This window comes from Glossina fuscipes, unplaced genomic scaffold, assembly GCF_014805625.2.
Source record: "Glossina fuscipes isolate IAEA_lab_2018 unplaced genomic scaffold, Yale_Gfus_2 2, whole genome shotgun sequence".
NCBI lineage: Eukaryota > Metazoa > Arthropoda > Insecta > Diptera > Glossinidae > Glossina > Glossina fuscipes.
In genome coordinates this window covers 15,624,903-15,643,670 of record NW_023998416.1, presented here as the reverse complement: position 1 = coordinate 15,643,670, position 18,768 = coordinate 15,624,903, and the positions used below count along the sequence as shown (strand labels likewise).

General features: G+C 34.8%; 3 protein-coding genes across 8 annotated transcripts; 1 reads left to right on the top strand and 2 right to left on the bottom strand.

Annotated features, from left to right (window-relative positions):
* Positions 1 to 291: 291 nt before the first annotated feature.
* On the bottom strand, positions 292 to 9,321 carry LOC119632928 (probable phospholipid-transporting ATPase IA). Of its 5 annotated transcripts, none has more exons than XR_005246833.1 (3): positions 7,423 to 7,508; positions 469 to 6,726; positions 292 to 401 (listed from the first exon to the last, which is right to left on the bottom strand). XR_005246833.1 is itself a non-coding variant. In XM_038026081.1 (3 exons), the coding sequence occupies exons 2-3, from the start codon at positions 7,497 to 7,499 to the stop codon at positions 3,168 to 3,170; spliced, it is 3,636 nt and encodes a 1,211-aa protein (XP_037882009.1). In that variant the 5' UTR covers positions 7,500 to 7,508; positions 8,543 to 8,850; the 3' UTR covers positions 292 to 3,167. The 5 variants fall into 5 exon arrangements, 4 of the variants coding, with proteins under 4 accessions (XP_037882009.1, XP_037882012.1, XP_037882013.1 ...); XM_038026081.1 differs by adding an exon at positions 8,543 to 8,850 and having other exon boundaries at positions 292 to 6,726; XM_038026084.1 differs by lacking the exon at positions 7,423 to 7,508 and adding an exon at positions 9,151 to 9,321 and having other exon boundaries at positions 292 to 6,726.
* Positions 9,322 to 9,437: 116 nt separating this feature from the next.
* Positions 9,438 to 10,909, top strand: LOC119632930 (protein l(2)37Cc). 2 transcript variants are annotated; one of them, XM_038026088.1, is made up of 3 exons: positions 9,438 to 9,545; positions 9,747 to 10,190; positions 10,261 to 10,909. In XM_038026088.1, the coding sequence occupies exons 2-3, from the start codon at positions 9,759 to 9,761 to the stop codon at positions 10,657 to 10,659; spliced, it is 831 nt and encodes a 276-aa protein (XP_037882016.1). In that variant the 5' UTR covers positions 9,438 to 9,545; positions 9,747 to 9,758; the 3' UTR covers positions 10,660 to 10,909. The 2 variants fall into 2 exon arrangements, with proteins under 2 accessions (XP_037882016.1, XP_037882015.1); XM_038026087.1 differs by having other exon boundaries at positions 9,447 to 9,603.
* A 69-nt stretch (positions 10,910 to 10,978) lies between these two features.
* On the bottom strand, positions 10,979 to 12,443 carry LOC119632929 (nucleoside diphosphate-linked moiety X motif 19-like). Its single transcript, XM_038026086.1, has 5 exons — positions 12,301 to 12,443; positions 12,031 to 12,242; positions 11,717 to 11,983; positions 11,569 to 11,650; positions 10,979 to 11,514 (listed from the first exon to the last, which is right to left on the bottom strand). Exons 1-5 carry the CDS (start codon positions 12,388 to 12,390, stop codon positions 11,107 to 11,109), a joined length of 1,059 nt encoding a protein of 352 aa, XP_037882014.1. The 5' UTR covers positions 12,391 to 12,443; the 3' UTR covers positions 10,979 to 11,106.
* Positions 12,444 to 18,768: the final 6,325 nt, after the last annotated feature.

Below are 18,768 nucleotides of genomic sequence, written 5' to 3'. Positions count from 1 at the left end.
TATATATATGTATACTTACATATCCATATATATATATATATATATATATATATACGCCGTTTTATTTAAAAAAAATTTTAAATATAATTAGATTAAAACTTATTCAATTAATAATGCGCCGCACAGTGTTGTACAAGACAAATATTTAATATAAAATGAAGAATTGGCTAAAGCTATTCATCCATTTCAAGTTCTACTATCTAAAAATGTCAGACAAATGTCGCTTGACTACGCCAATCGTGATTTTTACACTAACAAAATAGAATAATTGATGGTCCGGATAAGGAAATACTTTTATTTGGGGAACTATCAATGCTGATTTCTTGCTTATATTGTAGCTTTCTCTTTCTTGCTAGTATATGCTTAGAGAAAACGTCTTTAGGGCCATTCCACCGATTGCTCTGCGAGTAAAACAATATCGTTTAAAAGATTTGCAAACATTTTTCCGCAAATTAGTAATTAGTGTACCTTTTCCAAAGACCATATTTCTCACTGTCGTTGCAACATAGCCAGCTATATATGTGTTGCTAAAGTTATGGTACGCTCACTTTCTTCTTTTTTGAAATCGAATTCGATTGCTGCTTTAATAGAGTTTTACCTACTTTTTTAGAGCTAGTCTAATCTTGGCTTAAAAGAAAGCAAATCAGAAATATTCTCCTGGGAATTATGTTGTTGCACTTGATATACCTAAAGTTAACGAAGAGGCAAAGAAAATATTTCATAGGCCTTACAACATTGAGTGCGAAACCTGAAGGGAGGTGTTAACGGAAATCACTTTGCACAGTTCGACATGTCGGTTCATTAAAGGCAGCTACATACACTCTTTCAAAATACTTTTTTTTGCTTAGCGATTAGGCTACATTACGAGAAAAGATGTTGAAAGTGATATGTGCACAAGCCTACCGTTTTTAGTGTAAATGTACTTCTGTTCCGTTAATCAAGCTGAATATGTTTGCCTCAATCGCTGTAGACTAAAAGTTAAAGTTTACTTTCATCATCCCCGCACAAATGTTGTCGCTCCAATTAGTTATATAAAAATGTGGTCACCGTGAGAAAGGATAGAACAATTGAAAGAAAAAAGGTTTCAAATAGAATTAAAAAATTTCTAAAATTGCGGCAATGAAAAGTATTTCAAAGCAAGAATGTTCCTCACTCCAAGAAATTTAATGTTTGCACTGATTCATTATAGTGAGTAATGCCACTTTTGCTTAACTAAAGAACATAAAAATTCTAATAAGGATGTCAATAAAGAATACATAGATTTAAAAATTCTGATAAGGATGTAAATAAAAATTTATTGCAAGCAAAAACAAAAAGAGGATAGATAAAATCAATGTATTCAAGACAGTTCTCAAATGACCTCGCTTCTATTATTAATTAATAAAAATTCTAGCACTCTAATCGTATTTTACATATATATATATATATATATATCAAACAATTTATATAGGTATATATATATATATGTGCACACACGTCGAAAGGCCTTTCAAGTATAAGGCTTCAGATACAGCTAGTTGATGATTCTAGAGATTTTCTGCGAACCAAGATAAGTCAAAAACCTTTGCACCAATATGCAGTACTTATTTCGAAGCACTCTTCTCTTAGTTATGTTCAGGAAATTGACCAAGCGAGCGTCGCATATTTCACAACATAACCGCCAACGCTAAAGAAATCAAGCTTTAGCTAATTAAAGATTACATTAATTGGCAGAAAGCGATTGGAAGAAATCGTGAAAAGATAAATGATGATGATGATATTATAACAATAATAAATATTAAAGAAAACTTCGAGTTAATCAAAGTGAGAAAATAGCCATCTTAGTGAAAGAAATCAGTTCGTCAAGATTGGCAGTGTTGTAAGTACCGAAAAGGTCGTAAAGCTTTTTTCATATATTTTAAATAAATTAAAGACCCCCCGAAGGACTAAATGGAAGTTTGTATCCTTTGTTCGTTTATCTCTTTCACACAAGAAACAGCTTGTCTTCCATATCGAAGATATAAATGGCGAATTCATCTACGTTCTTACGGAATTTTTCGATCTAAGAATCCACTAAACTAAAATTATGAAAATTGTACAATGTAATGACAAAAAAAAAAAAGAAAAGAAAACAACGGAATTCTACAAAGAATGACATTAACGTCTCTTTTCTATTAGAAATCTTTTCTATCGATGACTCATCATACATCGTATTATTATAATTTGCTGAAGCTTTAGAGAAAATGTAAAATTTTAGCAGGTAATGGCAAAAGCAAAAGCATTTGATTTGAAAATGTGGTTGGTCCCTCGTCGTATATCCGTGAACGGATAAATTTGCATTAGTTTCAGAGGTGTGGAATAAATTCAACAACAATCAAATGTGTTGTAAACCAGATGCTATCATTACAGTTGATGAGCAGTTATTCCCGACCAAGGCCAGATGTAGATTTACGGAGTACATGCCAAAAAAGCCAAATAAGTTTGGCATAAAATTCTGCTTGTCGTCGGATGTAAAAAGTAAATATGTTGTAAATGGATTTCCCTACCTAGGAAAAGACCAAATGAGATTATCCGTATCTTTAGGTAAATTTGTTGTCCTAAAACTTATAGATCCATACATTAGTTGCGGAAGAATAGTTACAACAGATAATTTCTTTACAAGTTTGTCATTAGCAACAAAACTAATAAAGAAAAAAACTTCCTTAGTCGGCACCATTAGACAAAATAAGAGAGTGTCTTATCTTCAAAAAGAAAAGTTAAATAATTTTATCTAATTGTAGGCTTATAGCAGAACAAAGTTTCGTTGTATCGTTGTATATAATAACGACAAACTATAATAACTTAAATATCAATTAGAATTAGTTCCCCAGGCATTCATTCATCCCTTTTTGCTAATGAATCCAAACGTTTGCAGTAAAAGTACAAAAACAGTAAATCAGAACAGAGATGAAAAACTTGGAAAATAAGAAAAAGATTGGTTTTTCTAATTCACGTAAAATTTAAATACGGACTTTTTCGATTTCGATGCTCGGAGTAGAAAATCGTTTCTAAAGAGAGAAATTCTAAATTTAATTCGATTCGTTACTAGTTAATTTGCTATTTAAAAAGATTTTTGCATTTTTTTTTTTTTTGTCGATTGGTTGGATTTTATATTAGAATTTTTGTCTTGCCCAATACTGTTTGCGTTTCTAGTCGCCCCGCGGTTTTTGCAAATTTGTATCATACGAGCGTATTATAGTTGATTGCGAAACAGCACCACCCTCTTCCTGGGAGAAGGCGTAACCATGTGACAATTCAACATCGATATCAACCCGTGTGGTGGCACGTCTAACAAATACGTTACGTAAAAGTCTGGCTGTCTCTGTGAATGAGGATCTCGTTTCGTTCATAACGTCATCTGGATCGCGTTGTCTTATTTCTGATTCGCGTACAGCTTCCGTTAGGGATTTAAAAACAGTGTTTTGTACCAACTTAAACAGGACGTCTGCTAACAGGGTGGTTATCGGTATTAGGATTAGACCTAACCAAAATACAGGCGTGCTGAAGAGAATGCGATCCATTCCAGCAAAATTGGCAGCCAACGGGAGAAATGGCCAAAATTTACTATATATGATGATGTAAAGAAACCATAACGCTATCGAACCCCAAATAGAGGCATGCGTTAGCCATGTCCACGAATTAGTTGAAAGACCAGCTTTCAAACATACCGTTACAATTACATATGTATAGACATGATTGCCAAGCAGTAAGTAGTCAGCCGTTTTACCGTGAAGCCATAATGTCTCCTTTTGGCAAGCCAACAGTGGCATCCAGAAAAGAATAATGGAATGGAGTAGAGCATTCATAATCCACACCCAGAACACTTTCACATTAAATAGTTTGGCATTTTGCGATGGCTTGTAAAGCAGCGGATATTTCAGCATAGTTTCGGCTGAGCAGACTTTCTCAAAGATACCAATCGCCATAGGAGGAAATGCGGTGAACATCACATTGTATAGACCTATAATCCAGCGTTCAAATAAAATTTGGCCCGACCAACCTGAATATATAGCAAACCATAATTCGATAACATAAAGGCAGACGTTCTTATAGAACGAGTATAATATCAATTTGGTAATACGTCGATAATTCCAAGCACCATGCACTAATAGCAGCCGTTTTAAGAAACGAAACTGCGCGATAGAATAATCGGAGGCGCAGGAAGCTTGCAAGCCTTCTACACCGGAAATGCCTACGCCTACATTAGCTTTTTGAATCATAGCAACATCATTGGCTCCGTCACCAATTGCCAATGTAACAGCCCTTGTTGAGGTGGTAATCATTTCGACGATTTCTGCTTTTTGTATGGGTGAAACTCGACAGCAGATTACTACTCGACAGCCAGTGCATAGTTCTTGGAACTCACGTCTGAGATCACAGCTTAAAGCATATTTTAAGGTTTTCCCATCAATCACTAGAGCAACATTGCAATTTTTGTTAGTATTAGTTTGCAATTCACTAGAATGCCGATGGATAACTTCACGAGTTGCATCTAAGCTCTCTTCGTTAAGTATAACAATGTCCATTGTGGGCGAAATCAAACGACAGGAATGCCCAATATTAATGGCGGTTTCTTGTTTGTCGCCAGTCAAAACCCATATGAATATGCCTGCTTCCAAAAGAGATGCTATGGTTTCGGGCACACCCTCGTGTAGTTTGTCTTCTATCGCGGTGGCCCCCAGAAGCGTAAGATTGTTTTCTATAAGATTGGCAGCTTCTGCCACTTTACTTTCTCTGTCGGTTATTGATGTGGAGGCTTTGTGATAAGTAGTTTGCCAATCGTTGTAAACGTCCTCAGGTATAACCGCCACTGCACAGCAGAGGGTACGCAATCCTTCAACGGCGAATTCTTCTAAATGGGTTAACGTAACATCACGAAATGCTTGGCCATCCTGAGCCAAACGCTCATAAATTACACTGTCAGCTCCTTTGCAGAACAATTTGATTTCGCCTTCAGGTGTTCTTACTATAGCCGACATTCGTTTGCGAACCGAAGTAAATTCTAAAACGTTTAAAATTTCATATTGCTCTTTTTCTCCCAAAGCGTTTATTTCGACGTGATGTGGAGTGCGCGTTTCGAACACATACCCGAAAAGCTTAGCCCCTTCTACTAGAGCGCGTTCGTCGGGACTAGCTGCATGATAAGTAATAGAACCGTCCGGGTTTTTTTCCGGTATAACAGTATGACACACGGATAAAAGTACTAAGAATTCTTTAATGATGGCAGCGTTATCGTGTTGGCTTAAGAGATGCTGTACCACCAAACTTTGTTCTGGCGTATTTTCGGTTTGGTAGACAAGGTTAGCTATGGAGCATTTGCGAAACACCATTTCGTTGCGTGTTAAAGTACCAGTTTTATCAGAAAATATATACTTGACCATACCCAGTTCTTCATTTAGATTAGATGTACGAGCTACAGATGGCGTATCAGAGTCAGAATGATACATTTGCATATCGTAATTAATGAAATGAGCTTGCAAAAATCGAACCAGCTCTAAAGTGACTTGCAATGAGATCGGTATCAGATTATTAAAGAGTATAATAAACGTTAAAAGATTATATCCAAAATTTCGACTCTTGAAATCGGTTAAGCCCAAATACCAATATTTTTCAAAATAATTGCGAGTCCAAATGAAATTGAAAATGGCACTAGTTAAACATAAACCCAGCAAAATCATAAACAGCATAAGTATTTGGGTATTGATTAGCCGATCCACCGTCGATCTTTTCAAAGGGGCTGACGTAGAGTTCTTCATTAGCTTAGTCTCATGACCAGTGTAAACGACCATACCGAAAATCCAAGACGTATTGCGTAAAACAGCTCCCCTCTGTAAAATTTGATCTGGACCTAATGCTACGCTTTGCTTTTCGTGTTCTTTCAATACACCATTAAATTCGTATAACATTCGATTAGGCTGTTCACATTCCACAGTACCATCCAATTCCAATAAATCTTTAGTTTCGAGTAGTTTAGCTGTAGCTGGAACGCCTTGGCGTATTTTCAAATTGGTTTCTCCATCTAAATTGGATGTTTCTATGAAACACATGCCCTGCGGTTCACTAGACGACAGTAGTATTAGATCAGCCGGAAAGAAAGTGTTATTGGGTATCTTAACAATGGTTCCCACTTGGAGTTGCTCCCAACGTATTGTCAACCATATTCCATTGGTCAAATGCTCTACTGAACGGTGATTGATCTCATTATCCGCCCTATGTCTTTTCACATCTTCGATAATTTCTTTAATTCCACTCACGGCTAAAATTAGTATTAAAGGTACTAATGTAGTGAAACGTCCCGTGGGGGATACATCCGGTATTTGTTGCAGTATGGCAATTAAAAGAAAAAAACAATTTGCATATCTGCGAAATTGTTCAAAAAGAAACGAAGGTAAAAAGCTTACAACACTGTATTTGGCTGTAGATATATGGTTGTTGCAGAATTTCCCTATTTGTGGCCGGTTTATGAATATGACGCGTTTCTCGCTCTCATCAAGACCCCCCACTGCTGCTGTTGTCGCCATATCGTCGTCGGGTGTGGTTGGAGGTGGTGTCCGCATATGTATGCGACCTCTGAGGGCTTGCCATAAACGTTGACCCCACCACAAATGCACTTGACGTCGTGGTTCGTGACTGACATTTGTGTTCGTAGCACTACCTCCTCCTCCTACACCGTTGCTATTATTTAAACTAGCCATGCTATCATCATTTCTAAAAGAAAAAATTAAGAACAAAATCTTCATTAATACATAACTAACTTATTTATCGATTTTCGTTGTTACGATATGAATGGAGACGGAATATATTTTGTATGCGGTTCTTTTGAAAGTTAGTGGCAAACGATTTGTTGCATAAATAAACCGTTAATTACCCTCTAATGTCCTTCATGCTAATAATAAACGGTAAATGCTATGCAAAACTATACAACTTATAGACCATTCATTAAAGGCGCTGACACGCTACTCATCATCAACACCGGGGAATATTAATGTATAAATAACGGCATCTAGCATGATTGCAGTTTAACTCTAATTAAATGGGAAAATAGAGTAATTGGTATAATTTTTTTGTAGTGCGGTCGGTCGTATTTTTTATAAGATTTTAAATGTTTTTCATAAAATGTTTAATATAACTATTTTACCACTGGTCAATAAGCCCATCATCTACTGCAATAATTTGTTAATATTAACTTTTTCTACAAAACCATCAATGTAATGATATATGACATTCTACGAGAGCCATTAAATCAAAATAAAACCATTTAATTAAAGCTAATAAATATTTATGGTTGATTTACAACGAATGAAGTGAAGCGTTGTTGACGTTAACTAAGTCAACTTCATATTTAAAAAGCAAGCGGTATAATAACAGGTAAGAGAGCTAGAATTCGCCTTGAATACCTATTACCTTCTCATTTTCAATTTGGTACGCATTGTAAAAGTTTGACGCCTCCGGCATGTGGTTTCAACAAAGCAACGCACCATACGGCAGAGCTAGCGAAAAAGTTGAACATATATGAATACGTAATTTAAAATAATTTACGTATTAAACTTTCAAATCCTCAGGCTGATCAAAAATGTGTATACTCTTAAGTTTCCCAGAACCTGCTCTTTACATTATAATGACTAAAATAATTAAATTTGCTTTCGGTAATGTTTACAACCGAACGGAAAGTTTATAATTGCACCATACCTGCATTCATACGTCCGAAATGAATTTACTAACTTCTGCGACTTTAAAATTATCAACAATGAGCGAACAGACATGCGAGAAGGTCTAGATGGATTCGGAAATTTACTTTAAACGTCAAAGCCTGTTTATAGGTGTTAATAAGAGAAAGACAAATATTTCCTTTCAAATTTGAAGTCACTATATTGTGTACGAATTCGATGAAGAGTGCTTTAGATTTTTCTCCTTTTTTTCGTTCATTTCCACTGACGTTTGTACGGCTTTGACAAGTATACAGATGACCCGATTCGTGTCCAATTAAAATATGATATTGAAAGTATATCACTTAATGAACCTCAGCTTTGCTGATGATTTCCGAACTTGAAATCCGAACGCGATTCACCTTTCCTTCTACTTAAAGCTAACACTTGAGTAAGAAGTCAGTTTCGTTTCCTACATTGTGTCATTTTACCACTTATCACAAGAAACAAGTATTTTGTAATGTGTAAAGTTATACATACGAATGTAGATTATGCCTTTAAAGCACAATAATTTTATTCGTGAAGCCGTAGAAGCACTGCCCCTAAAAACACATATATAATTTCCTAATCATTTCCGTACGCGCACGCAAGAAAAATATTTCAAACACAAATATATGTAAGCGAAATACATGAACTTAACTCACCGATCCAACAGGTGGTAATAATATTGAGGTGATTTCATAAAATATGTATGGAAGAGGTAAAAATGTAGTCTACATGCAAAATGTCAAAAATACGTACAGTGATAAGAAATGAGTGAATATGACTGTGCAAAATGAATTAAAATCTTTAGAAATGACGACAGAGAAAATATTTACGTGAAAATGTTATAAAGTTAAAAACTGTAATTTTCCTTCCATACAACAAATGTATACATAGTTCTCCTTATGATATCATCATTAAAAAAGATGATGGCAGCAGTAACTGATAGTATGAGCAAGAGAAAGTATAAAAACTTCTGTCATTAGGCGAAATTGGCGAAAGCAAACAAGCTTAGTCCAATATTTATTACTCAGCCGTATATCTATTTCGGATCGTAAGGCGTATGCGTTTAAATGTGTGTGATTTTATTGCCACAATTTAGAAATTTATAAGGATTTTTCTTCTAACAATTTTTGTTTAATTACTGTTGTTATCCAAATTTTATGTTTCACTTTCATCGCGACAGAATAGAAGGATAAAATTGCACTTAAGACTCCATAAATACTACAAGGTTGCCTTTGCTGATCAAGTAAAATTTACCGTTTGTACACATTATCATTAAAAATATAATCACAAATTTCTTCTAATTTTACTCTTTTTCTCTCCTCCACTGCTAAAATCAAATAAAACCATTAGAAATTACGTTAAGTAATTCTCTATACGCACACAAATATAATTTTGCGGTCGATAATTTTTTTTATATATAACGTAAAAATTTTTTTACCTCACTTTTTGTTATTCACTATCTATTAAGCAGAAAACTTTTAACATAATTTTTCTTTGCACTTATTTCCAAGTACACTTTTAAGGATGCACTTTATTCCTTTATGCAAAATTATTCCTTATTACGTTGAAATTCTTTTTCAATGTTTTGTCGTGGGAGTTCAGAGAGAAATTCATGCATTGAAGACAAACCGTAGTAAACAATGTTGCCATAATTAACGTCAATGCCAATTGCTCGACAATCTCTTAGAAATAGGAATGAAAGGAGAACTCTGTACTTATGAAAATATCGGTATTTAATCATCGCAAACATAATAATCCTATTTTTTCTTCTGTGCGGCATTTTAGTGATTTTGTAATAATTTTTTGATTTACATTAAATTTTCTACATAAAAGGTAGAATTGTTATACGTTTCAATATTTATGAGAATACATATAAAAATTTTTATCTTAGGTATACCCCTTGCATAGCTTGTAGTAAGAATTTTAAAGGAAGCGACTAACATTGCATATCATGCCTTGTGTGTAGCTAACCTAAAAAAACATATAATATTTATTTTTAATTTTTGCAAATTTGATATATTTTTATTTTTTCAGATTAATGAAGTAATGGCTGCGCAATTTTTGAACCGTGTCGGACAATTTGGTTTAGGTGTTGCTATTGTGGGAGGCGTTGTCAATTCAGCATTATATAACGTCGACGGTGGGCATCGTGCAGTTATATTTGACCGGTTTACCGGTGTTAAAAATGAAGTTACTGGCGAAGGCACACATTTCTTTATACCTTGGGTTCAACGTCCGATAATTTACGATATACGCTCACAACCACGAAATGTTCCCGTGGTCACCGGCAGTAAAGATTTACAAAATGTTAATATCACCTTGCGAATTTTATATCGTCCCATACCAGATCAATTGCCAAAAATTTACACTATTTTGGGCCAGGACTATGATGAGAGAGTGTTGCCTTCCATAGCCCCCGAAGTTTTAAAGGCTGTTGTAGCCCAATTTGATGCCGGCGAATTGATAACACAGCGTGAGGTAATTATCTAGGAAATTAGGTGTATCCTGAGTGTATATTGAACAATTTTTCACAATTATCTTCTCATAGATGGTTTCCCAACGAGTATCAGACGAATTGACTGAACGTGCTAAACAGTTTGGCTTTATTTTGGATGATATTTCTATCACTCATTTAACTTTCGGACGCGAATTTACTTTGGCTGTCGAAATGAAGCAAGTGGCGCAACAAGAAGCTGAAAAAGCTCGTTTTGTGGTGGAAAAGGCTGAACAGCAGAAATTGGCGGCTATCATTTCAGCGGAAGGTGATGCTACTGCTGCTGGATTGTTAGCCAAAGCATTCGGTGAAGCAGGCGACGGTTTAGTAGAATTACGCCGTATAGAAGCTGCCGAAGACATCGCCTATCAACTGTCTAGAAGTCGCGGTGTAGCCTATTTACCTGGAAACCAAAATACATTACTTAATCTACCTTCCACATTAGCGCAATAAATGCGCCTTCGAAAAAATTTTACAATAAATTTCGGCATTTATATTCCTCTCAAAACTGTGGTCCGGAAACATTTGGAAGATTCCACCATTGCCTTTTTGTGAATTAATTCTTTATAAACATTGACATAAAACTAATTTCTGAACTTTTTTGTCTGCAATGAAGCTAACTGGTCAGCTATAAGTAAAAATGAATATTTTTTTAATATTGTTGAATAAAAGCTTCCGCAGAAATCAGGCGAATTCAATTGCATTTCTGAGTGTTTTTGGTTCTTTGCTAAGCTAAATGATCTGTCCAAATGATCTCTCATTTGATGGCAAAATAGACAAATTCTTAAAACCTTGCTTGACTTTCGAACTTATAGACTTTGCAGTCTGATGTTTTATTCACATTAAAAAACTAATAATTAAATGCATTTTGATTAAATTAGATTTGGATATTTTTTGTTTTCATTCACGTCTCGGATTAGCATTAACTGGACGCACGTGCCCAACAAATGGTTCGATATTCATACGTATTACAACATCGTGGGAACCAAAAAATTCAATACGATGCAAATGTTGAACGTTTCTACGAAATGCTTCTATACTTTTGTCAGTAGCGATCGCACATTGGCTCAGATAAGGATCGGTTGGATACATTTGATCACCAGGCAATAAACTTACTTGACCATCGGTACACTTATAGAGTACAGGTAAAGTAACAATCGATCCCTTGTTCGCATGCTGTCGAGCATAAGCGATGATCTGCGATAGCTCGTTAAAATTTAAGCAGCGTGAGAGTTCATAAATTTGTGGCGGCGGAAGCCAGCATTCTTTTCGGTGATAAGCTTTTAGAAAATCTAAAGGCGTTTTCCACTGTTTTAAATAGAAAATATATTTCACTTGTGTATATGTAGAAAATTTGCTTACCGCATAGTCTTTGACTTCATTAGGTTCGATTAACAATTCTGGAACGTTCTCTAAAGCTACCATGAAAAAGGCTGTATCAAATCTTAAAAAATATATAAAATGATTGCTTTTAAAAATTTAATTCTTCTAGATTTGTCTTGTAGAATACCGTTTCTTAAATGTTGATGGCGTAAACCAATTGGACCATTCGTGCAAACTCCATAGATCAGGTACGATTTTCAGCTCTTCGCAAAGAGTAAGAAATTTTGAAGCGTCACCGTGCACCACCTTCTGCCAATACCGACGATCAAAATCTTCCTTAAAGGCACCATAAATTTTATGGTGGCTTTCTCGCAAAGAATTTGTATCGAGGCATAACATTATTCCCACCTCTTCGAAAGTCTCTCGAATAGCAGTTATGCGTAGTGACAATTCTCTATGGAAATATTTTATTCTAAGCGTTTTTTGGAGGCGACAACGTACCTTTTAAGAAGGTTAGGATTTTCGTTTTTATAAATTCCTGTACGTGCACCTTTAAATGCGTATGTTGTGTCTAATTGTTCCTTAGTTACGCCGAATTTTTGAAAGTGTTGATACCATAAAGGAGACTCATCCGTCGTTTCACTTACCCCGCCAGGAAATACGGCAGAATTTGGCATGAAGGTTGATTTCTCATGACGATTGAATAGCAAAGTCTACTTGTAATGCAAATTCACTAAAATCCATATATGCTTCTGCTTTGTACAAACTTACTTTATAATCAGCTGGTCCCTTCGGCTTTAATTTATCCTTAGCTAATAAAATTAAACTAGCAGACGTACGAAAGTTTAATTGCTTGGCCATTTGCTAAAATTGGAAATATATTTTATCTTATCAAACGGCACAATTTGATAATAAAATGGGCAAATTTATTCACCATCTGTGATTTGCAGTGTTGACATATTCTGCATCAGCATCGCATATGAAAAACCGAAAAACCGCTTTTCAAAAAGTCGTATTCTGTTTAAATTCAAAATTTTGTTATTAGGTGTTTGCAAAAATTATGATCACTTCTTCACTTGGAAAAGGCATTTCTTGTGGAAATTTGGTACTATATTAAATTTTAATCAATTTTAATTTCTATTATTTTCCACAACATTTTACAATATATTTGGCAACATGGCGATATCATGACGGAAGAACTTATATATCGGTTTCGTAGCGATCCGTCCAACGAGCCATTTTCGGACTTATTCAACTATGCAGATCCGCGGTCCAACCAAGCCATGTTGCATCCATATGAACAGGCGGTAACCAGGAGGCGCCATGTCTGGTGAGTACGTTGGTTTTGCCGGAACTTCCTTTTCGAGCTGCAACAATGGACAAATCTTGCAACAAGTGCCAAAAAAATGACATTTTCAGTGAATTCGTGTAACTTTTAAACATTTGAGCACAAAATCGGTAATTGGAATGTGATGAACCGGCATAAGTTTGTGAACGCCTCTAAAGGCTGGTCAAAACCATCGAATTTAACTGTTATATACACTGGCATTTCACATTTCTTTATCATTATCGTTAGCAGTAGAAGTCAATGATCAAAGTTTTTGCAAACACCTAATAATTGCCTGAAAACAGTTTGCATACAAAACCAACAAGTTGGTAAAAATTCTTCGTAAACGTTTCCAAATTTTCCTTGATTTGGAAAGTAATGTTTATTTTGTAAATTTGTAAGTAATTTGTAAATTTAAAATAATTAAGTGTTTTCTATGTGCATAGTATTAAGCAACAAATTATTATCTTGAAAATCCGTTTATTGTTTACTTTTTTAGGAAATATTACCAGGGTTAGCGGCTATGGAAATTAATGAACTTTTCTTTTTCAATTTTTTCGATTAATTTTTGAAAATCATTCAAATTATCCAATAAATACATACGCACACCATGATTCATTATGTAGTTACTTAGTTGAAACAAATAAATGAATTAAAATGAAATGTAATGGGTTTGCTTGGTTTGATCCGTCATTATCAATCATCGAACGATAGGTTGACTTTAAGAAAGTGTACCCTCTTATTTTTACTATTTTGCCAAGTAATCTAGCTGTATGGAAAAACCTTAAAATTTCCAACAAATGTTTATTAACAACCTAGGAACTGGTGCAAATAGAAAGAAGAAGAAATATTGCCTAATCCTGATGTGATGAACCTTTGAGGGTCTCACGCATATTGAAATCCAAAGAAATAAAAACATTATAGTGGTTCCTGGGACAAGATTAAATACCCTACATCGCTTAGTGCGGCCATTTATATTTCATCTGAAAACGCAGCTTTATATGGGAAGTAATTGAAAAAGTGATTCGATCCGAGCTATTGTCAATAGTGGGAGTTCTTGGGTCAAAATATGTCGTTGTATCTAATTTCATCGAAATATCTCATAAGTTGCGATCTGTAGATTGAGCACCAAGAAATGTAGGCACATCTCAGGCAGACTTGCGGACATAAAAGCTCAGATTGATTCAGGAAGTGCTTCTGAATTAATGGGTGATTTACCGATAGATCTATCGAGTCCTTGTGCTGCTAGCTGCTGCGTTATTGCATTCATCGATATTTCAAATTTCATCAAAAACCTCAAAAATTGGCGCATATGAGTTGAACATAAACTCACATGGGCAAATGATGGACGATCAAAATGTAACAAAATTTACGGTCTATGGATTAAAACAAGAATATGTGAACAAACTCAAGACAGACAAGCTTAGATCAATTTACTTAGTGACTCGGAATCGATCGTTATATAAGAAAAGGTGGATCTACCTGAAGTTCTGCTGGATTTTGTAGACTGCCTCACAAGCTCAGTACATCCTTGTATCGCAAGAGGTGTAGGGTGTTTAAAATATCTGACCTGTATATGATATTTTGTGTTTTTCTAAGGCATAGAGCAAAAAAAAAAAATTATTTTAGTTACTCCCGACCCTTTTCTTAGTGAACCAGAGTCATGCAATGGCGTAATTTGTTAAGATTGGGTTTAATTAAAATAATGATTGCTGAAATGTCGCCTTGTGATCAATATAGTTTAACGCCTTTAAATTTTTCATTTATTTTATTATTCTTCAGCGGTAGTAATGTTCGGCTTTATGTGATCAATTAATTAAATTCCAGCAACTCGTTTAAAATTTAAGGAAAGCTATAAAAAGTTGCATCCTATGATTATAAAATATTTAAGTTCGAATTTAAAACAACTGCTTTTTTAGCTACTAATTTTTCCAATGTTCGCTTCATTTCGTTTAAATTATTTAATTTCGCTGGCATTGTTGATTGACTCTCCTCTATAAATAATATAATATTTTATTGCCATACTTGAGAATATATTATATATAGTTGTCGGCTTCTCTGCAATTTAAAAGGCTTCAAAAGTCCTTCTAACTTGTAAAAATATCAACAAGTGGGTCGTTTTGTTTGGTTTGCTAAATCATGACAAAGCAAACAAAAGGAACCCACTCTGCGCATTCATCTTTCTTCCTGAAATGAAAGAAAAACTTTTTGCATTGCATACACAAATGTATAAAACCATAAGAGAAAAGAAGCGAAAGGAATTTGTTGATTCATCTCCTTTAGAAGTGATTTTCACATTTACCACTACAGGGTGGAATATGACAATTGTGATAAAATGTTGAGTGTTTAAGAGTACTTTAAACCTCTCCCTAGAGGGAGGGCGTATTTGGAGTCGCAATACTAGCGCTGATTGAATAGTTCGAGCTATGTACTAAAATTTAAGTGTAGCGTTATATTTCCGAAGCGGAAGAAATCAGATTGCATCTCAGTGAACTATTAAACCCGGTATTGAACTGGACTAATGAACAACAACTGATGGAATTGTGCCGATCATTAAACGAAAAAGGATGCTATATGCATACGCTATAGTGACTATATGCATACGCTATAGAAAGGGAATCTGAAATGGTCGGGCATTGCATCCATCTGTCATAGGGTATGAAAACCATTAGAGCATAATCTTTCATTATTATAATGGTCGGAAAAACTTGTACAACATCGCTGTAGCTATTAAGAGCACGTTTTCCTCTTTTCTAAGCTTAGTGATAAAACATATCTTTGTCACCATATTCGAACTCACTGTTAACACACAAGTTATCGTCTACAGAAGTATGGGGAATTCAAGACAATTTATTGTTGAGATTTCTGTGTAAGTAGAAAATTTCCCCTGCATTAAAAAAAAAAAAAACAGTTGAATCTACGTCATTGCGGGGTTCAATGTGAATGAGCATCGTTCAACACACAAACGCTTATGCCATTGTAATAAGAAATATTCGAATAATTCTGACGAAGAGCACATAACGAAGCTAATAGAGCAAAGAATTCATTCGCTTGTGTATTGTGTGTGTGCGTACTATTACTATACTAAAAGTTAAACCAATTATGTGTACCTTACGTATAAGTAACATTAGTATATTTTGTTCTATGTAAGCTTTTCTACGTAAAATTTCATTACTTCAAGGCATAATTTGCTATATGAAAAGGACTAAATTGTCGGAATCGATATCAAATGATCGTAATGGGGTTACTAAACCTATGGCTATGGTTATCGTTATTAAACCTTTTCTGGGAAATTGGTTTAACTTTGCCAACTCAAGCTGTTCAAGAGCGTGAAAAGATGGGAACAGTTAATAAGACGGGTCAGCACCGACCTGATGTCTTATGTGCTTCTTCTAGTTCGGAATTTTACCATATTGTATTGGTGATCGGGCTCATAGTAGCAATTTCTCTTAGTTAGCATAAAGTTTCGTACGTCTCCCAGCATTGATTATGTTTCGAGCAAAATTGTTGCTAATGAATATGAAATTGGTTTTAATAATCTAGCTGGATGGATATCCCTATATAAAGGAATGGAAGAAATCGAAAATTGTAATTTCTTTTATACCGTTAATATGTATATGGTCTTATTTGACCATTGTATGAAGGAGGAAAAAAGAGCCGTTTATAAAGAGAACTTGTTTTTTACATATAGCCTGCCCCTAACATTATCCGGTTATGTCGATTTTTGCCATTGCATTAGCACAAAATCGGAGAAGTTAGGTCTGTTTATTTTATATTATATTATAAAAATTGGATTACGATTTTAAGCAAATTCTTTTTATTTTCAACTTTTATTTATTTATTTTTTCTACATTGTGCTTTTCTGTGCATGCATGAGATAGCGTGCAAAGGATACTGAAATAAATCTGTATGTGAGTGACGTTTTAGAAAACCAGACAAGACCGTAGGAGGTTGAAAGGATTTCGAGGGCCTTTAAAATATCGAAATGTATATGTGTGTCTGAAGTTTAATATATGCAAACTGAATGAATAACTTTTTGTTCGCATGATATCGAGCCAGTAATTTTTTTCTTCTTTTTTTTTTTCCTTCTAAAATTCAGCAAATCAACAATTGATAATTTAATGAGAGGAAGTGAGTGAATAGGAAGAATTTTTTAGCAGTTACCAGGCTGTACTTATAATCCAAGTTTGAATCCGTCACAAATCTAACTTTCAGTTTTTGTTCTACTTGGCGACTGTACTTATACACCGATCGACTGAGAATCACTTTCTAATAGGTCTATCCGCATGATGTCTGTGCACGTTTTGTTTATGGGTTCAAGTTGCAGTTTGATGCAGAGACGTACCAAGGACGAGCGCTACTGAAAACGGTTGAGATCACTCCACTCTACTTTTTTGACCGCTCTCCTTATAACGCCCTATTTTGAAAAATCGTTATATGGAGGCAAAGTTTCTCAACAAAGGTGGCAAAGTCATAGTATTTTGTTGGTATGATTGGCATGAAAACTTCCGAACGGCTCGAAAAAATGGTTTGAACTCCCCCCTACATAATGAAAACTAGAGTACGTATGACCGAAAAGGTCTAATATTCAAGATGAAAATCAGATAATAATAGTAACTCAAGATAAAAAATTAACTGTATCAAATTTGGACCATCTCGGCCTATTTTTTCGTTCCTACTCTAATAGGACAGAGAAGTTTAAGTTTTAATATGTGTGGTGATGAAAATTGGCCCATAACAGTCTTATAATTTCATATAAAATTAAGAATTGTGTTGGACAATGTGGTGGTAGGGTATTTAGTGGTTGGCCTTGTTCGACTATAATGTTCTTACCTGTTGTATTAGATGAAGTAATGTAGGGTGTTCCATAATAGTGCTTTTAACTATTATTATCGTTCGATTTCATCGAAATTTTATTTAGAGCGAAAAGAAAAAATAACAAACCTCGCACAACTTATAAAGAGGTGATGCTCTTGAGTATAATACCGTTCGGGTCTTCGCAGGAGAGGAACTTAAGCATAATCCAGTAAGAGTTTCTTCACGAGACCTTGTTATAATGACTATTCCTGTAACTAATACCGAATTATTCAACAAGAAGTTAAAGCATTAGGCGTTCATTACTATGGTAACAGCGTTGGACTTAATCCCTTGACCAAGAAAAACAATTAGAAGAGTAATTGGCGTGTATTCCACTTGAATCTTTTTTACTTCTTTTCAAACTACAATTTTAGTTTTCCAAGTGCAAGGTAAAGAAAAAAAAGTTTTCTGCACCTTAGTCTTCTGCTTCCCTCCGTTCCATTTAAACTTTCCTTCGTCTTGCGTTGTTACAAAAATCGCTGGATATTAATCGGATCGAAACGCTTTCAGCAGAAACTATTTCCAACTCTTGCCCTATCGCACTAGTTATCCCTGTGTCCCGATTTCAAATCAATCAATTCTACAATCAGTTGTCGAATTACTTCTGATATACATAAATAAATTTGGTTTGTTTGAGATTTAAAACTGACTCTCTATCATATTTTAGTGTTTATCTAATCCAGAAGTCATTGAGGAATGAAATTATTTCAAGTGTGATATCAATCACATCGATGCCTACGATGCGATTAATTAATTGTTAATATAAGTAATTCTACAGTTTAAACCCCGCATTCAATAATAAATGAATGAAAAGATAAGGCAGAAGAGAGAGAGAGAGAGAGAGAGAGAGAAAGAGAGAGAGAGAGAGAGAGAGAGAAAGAGAGAAAGAAAGAGAGAGAGAGAGATACTGAGAGAAATGAACACAAAAATCTATTGCAGAGTGATGGTTTGAAAATGTGCCCTGTACTGAGTATATATGAACCGGTCCTGATTTTTGCTTTAAAAAGATTTTTGCTTTAAAAACTGCCCCAAGCTGCGGAGTAATTTCAGTCTCA

Bases quoted from the DNA above. Each gene is read 5' to 3' on its own strand.
- LOC119632928 (XM_038026081.1), bottom strand. From the start codon at position 7,499: ATGGTGCGTTGCTTTGTTGAAACCACATGCCGGAGGCGTCAAACTTTT. The intron at 6,727-7,422 runs GTAATAGGTATT...TTTTTCTTTTAG, and splicing joins ACCAAATTGAAAATGAGAAG to AAATGATGATAGCATGGCTA.
- LOC119632929 (XM_038026086.1), bottom strand. From the start codon at position 12,390: ATGGCCAAGCAATTAAACTTTCGTACGTCTGCTAGTTTAATTTTATTA. The intron at 11,984-12,030 runs GTACGTTGTCGC...ATATTTCCATAG, and splicing joins AATCCTAACCTTCTTAAAAG to AGAATTGTCACTACGCATAA. The intron at 11,515-11,568 runs GTAAGCAAATTT...TATTTAAAACAG, and splicing joins ATGAAGTCAAAGACTATGCG to TGGAAAACGCCTTTAGATTT.
- LOC119632930 (XM_038026088.1), top strand. From the start codon at position 9,759: ATGGCTGCGCAATTTTTGAACCGTGTCGGACAATTTGGTTTAGGTGTT. The intron at 10,191-10,260 runs GTAATTATCTAG...ATCTTCTCATAG, and splicing joins AATTGATAACACAGCGTGAG to ATGGTTTCCCAACGAGTATC.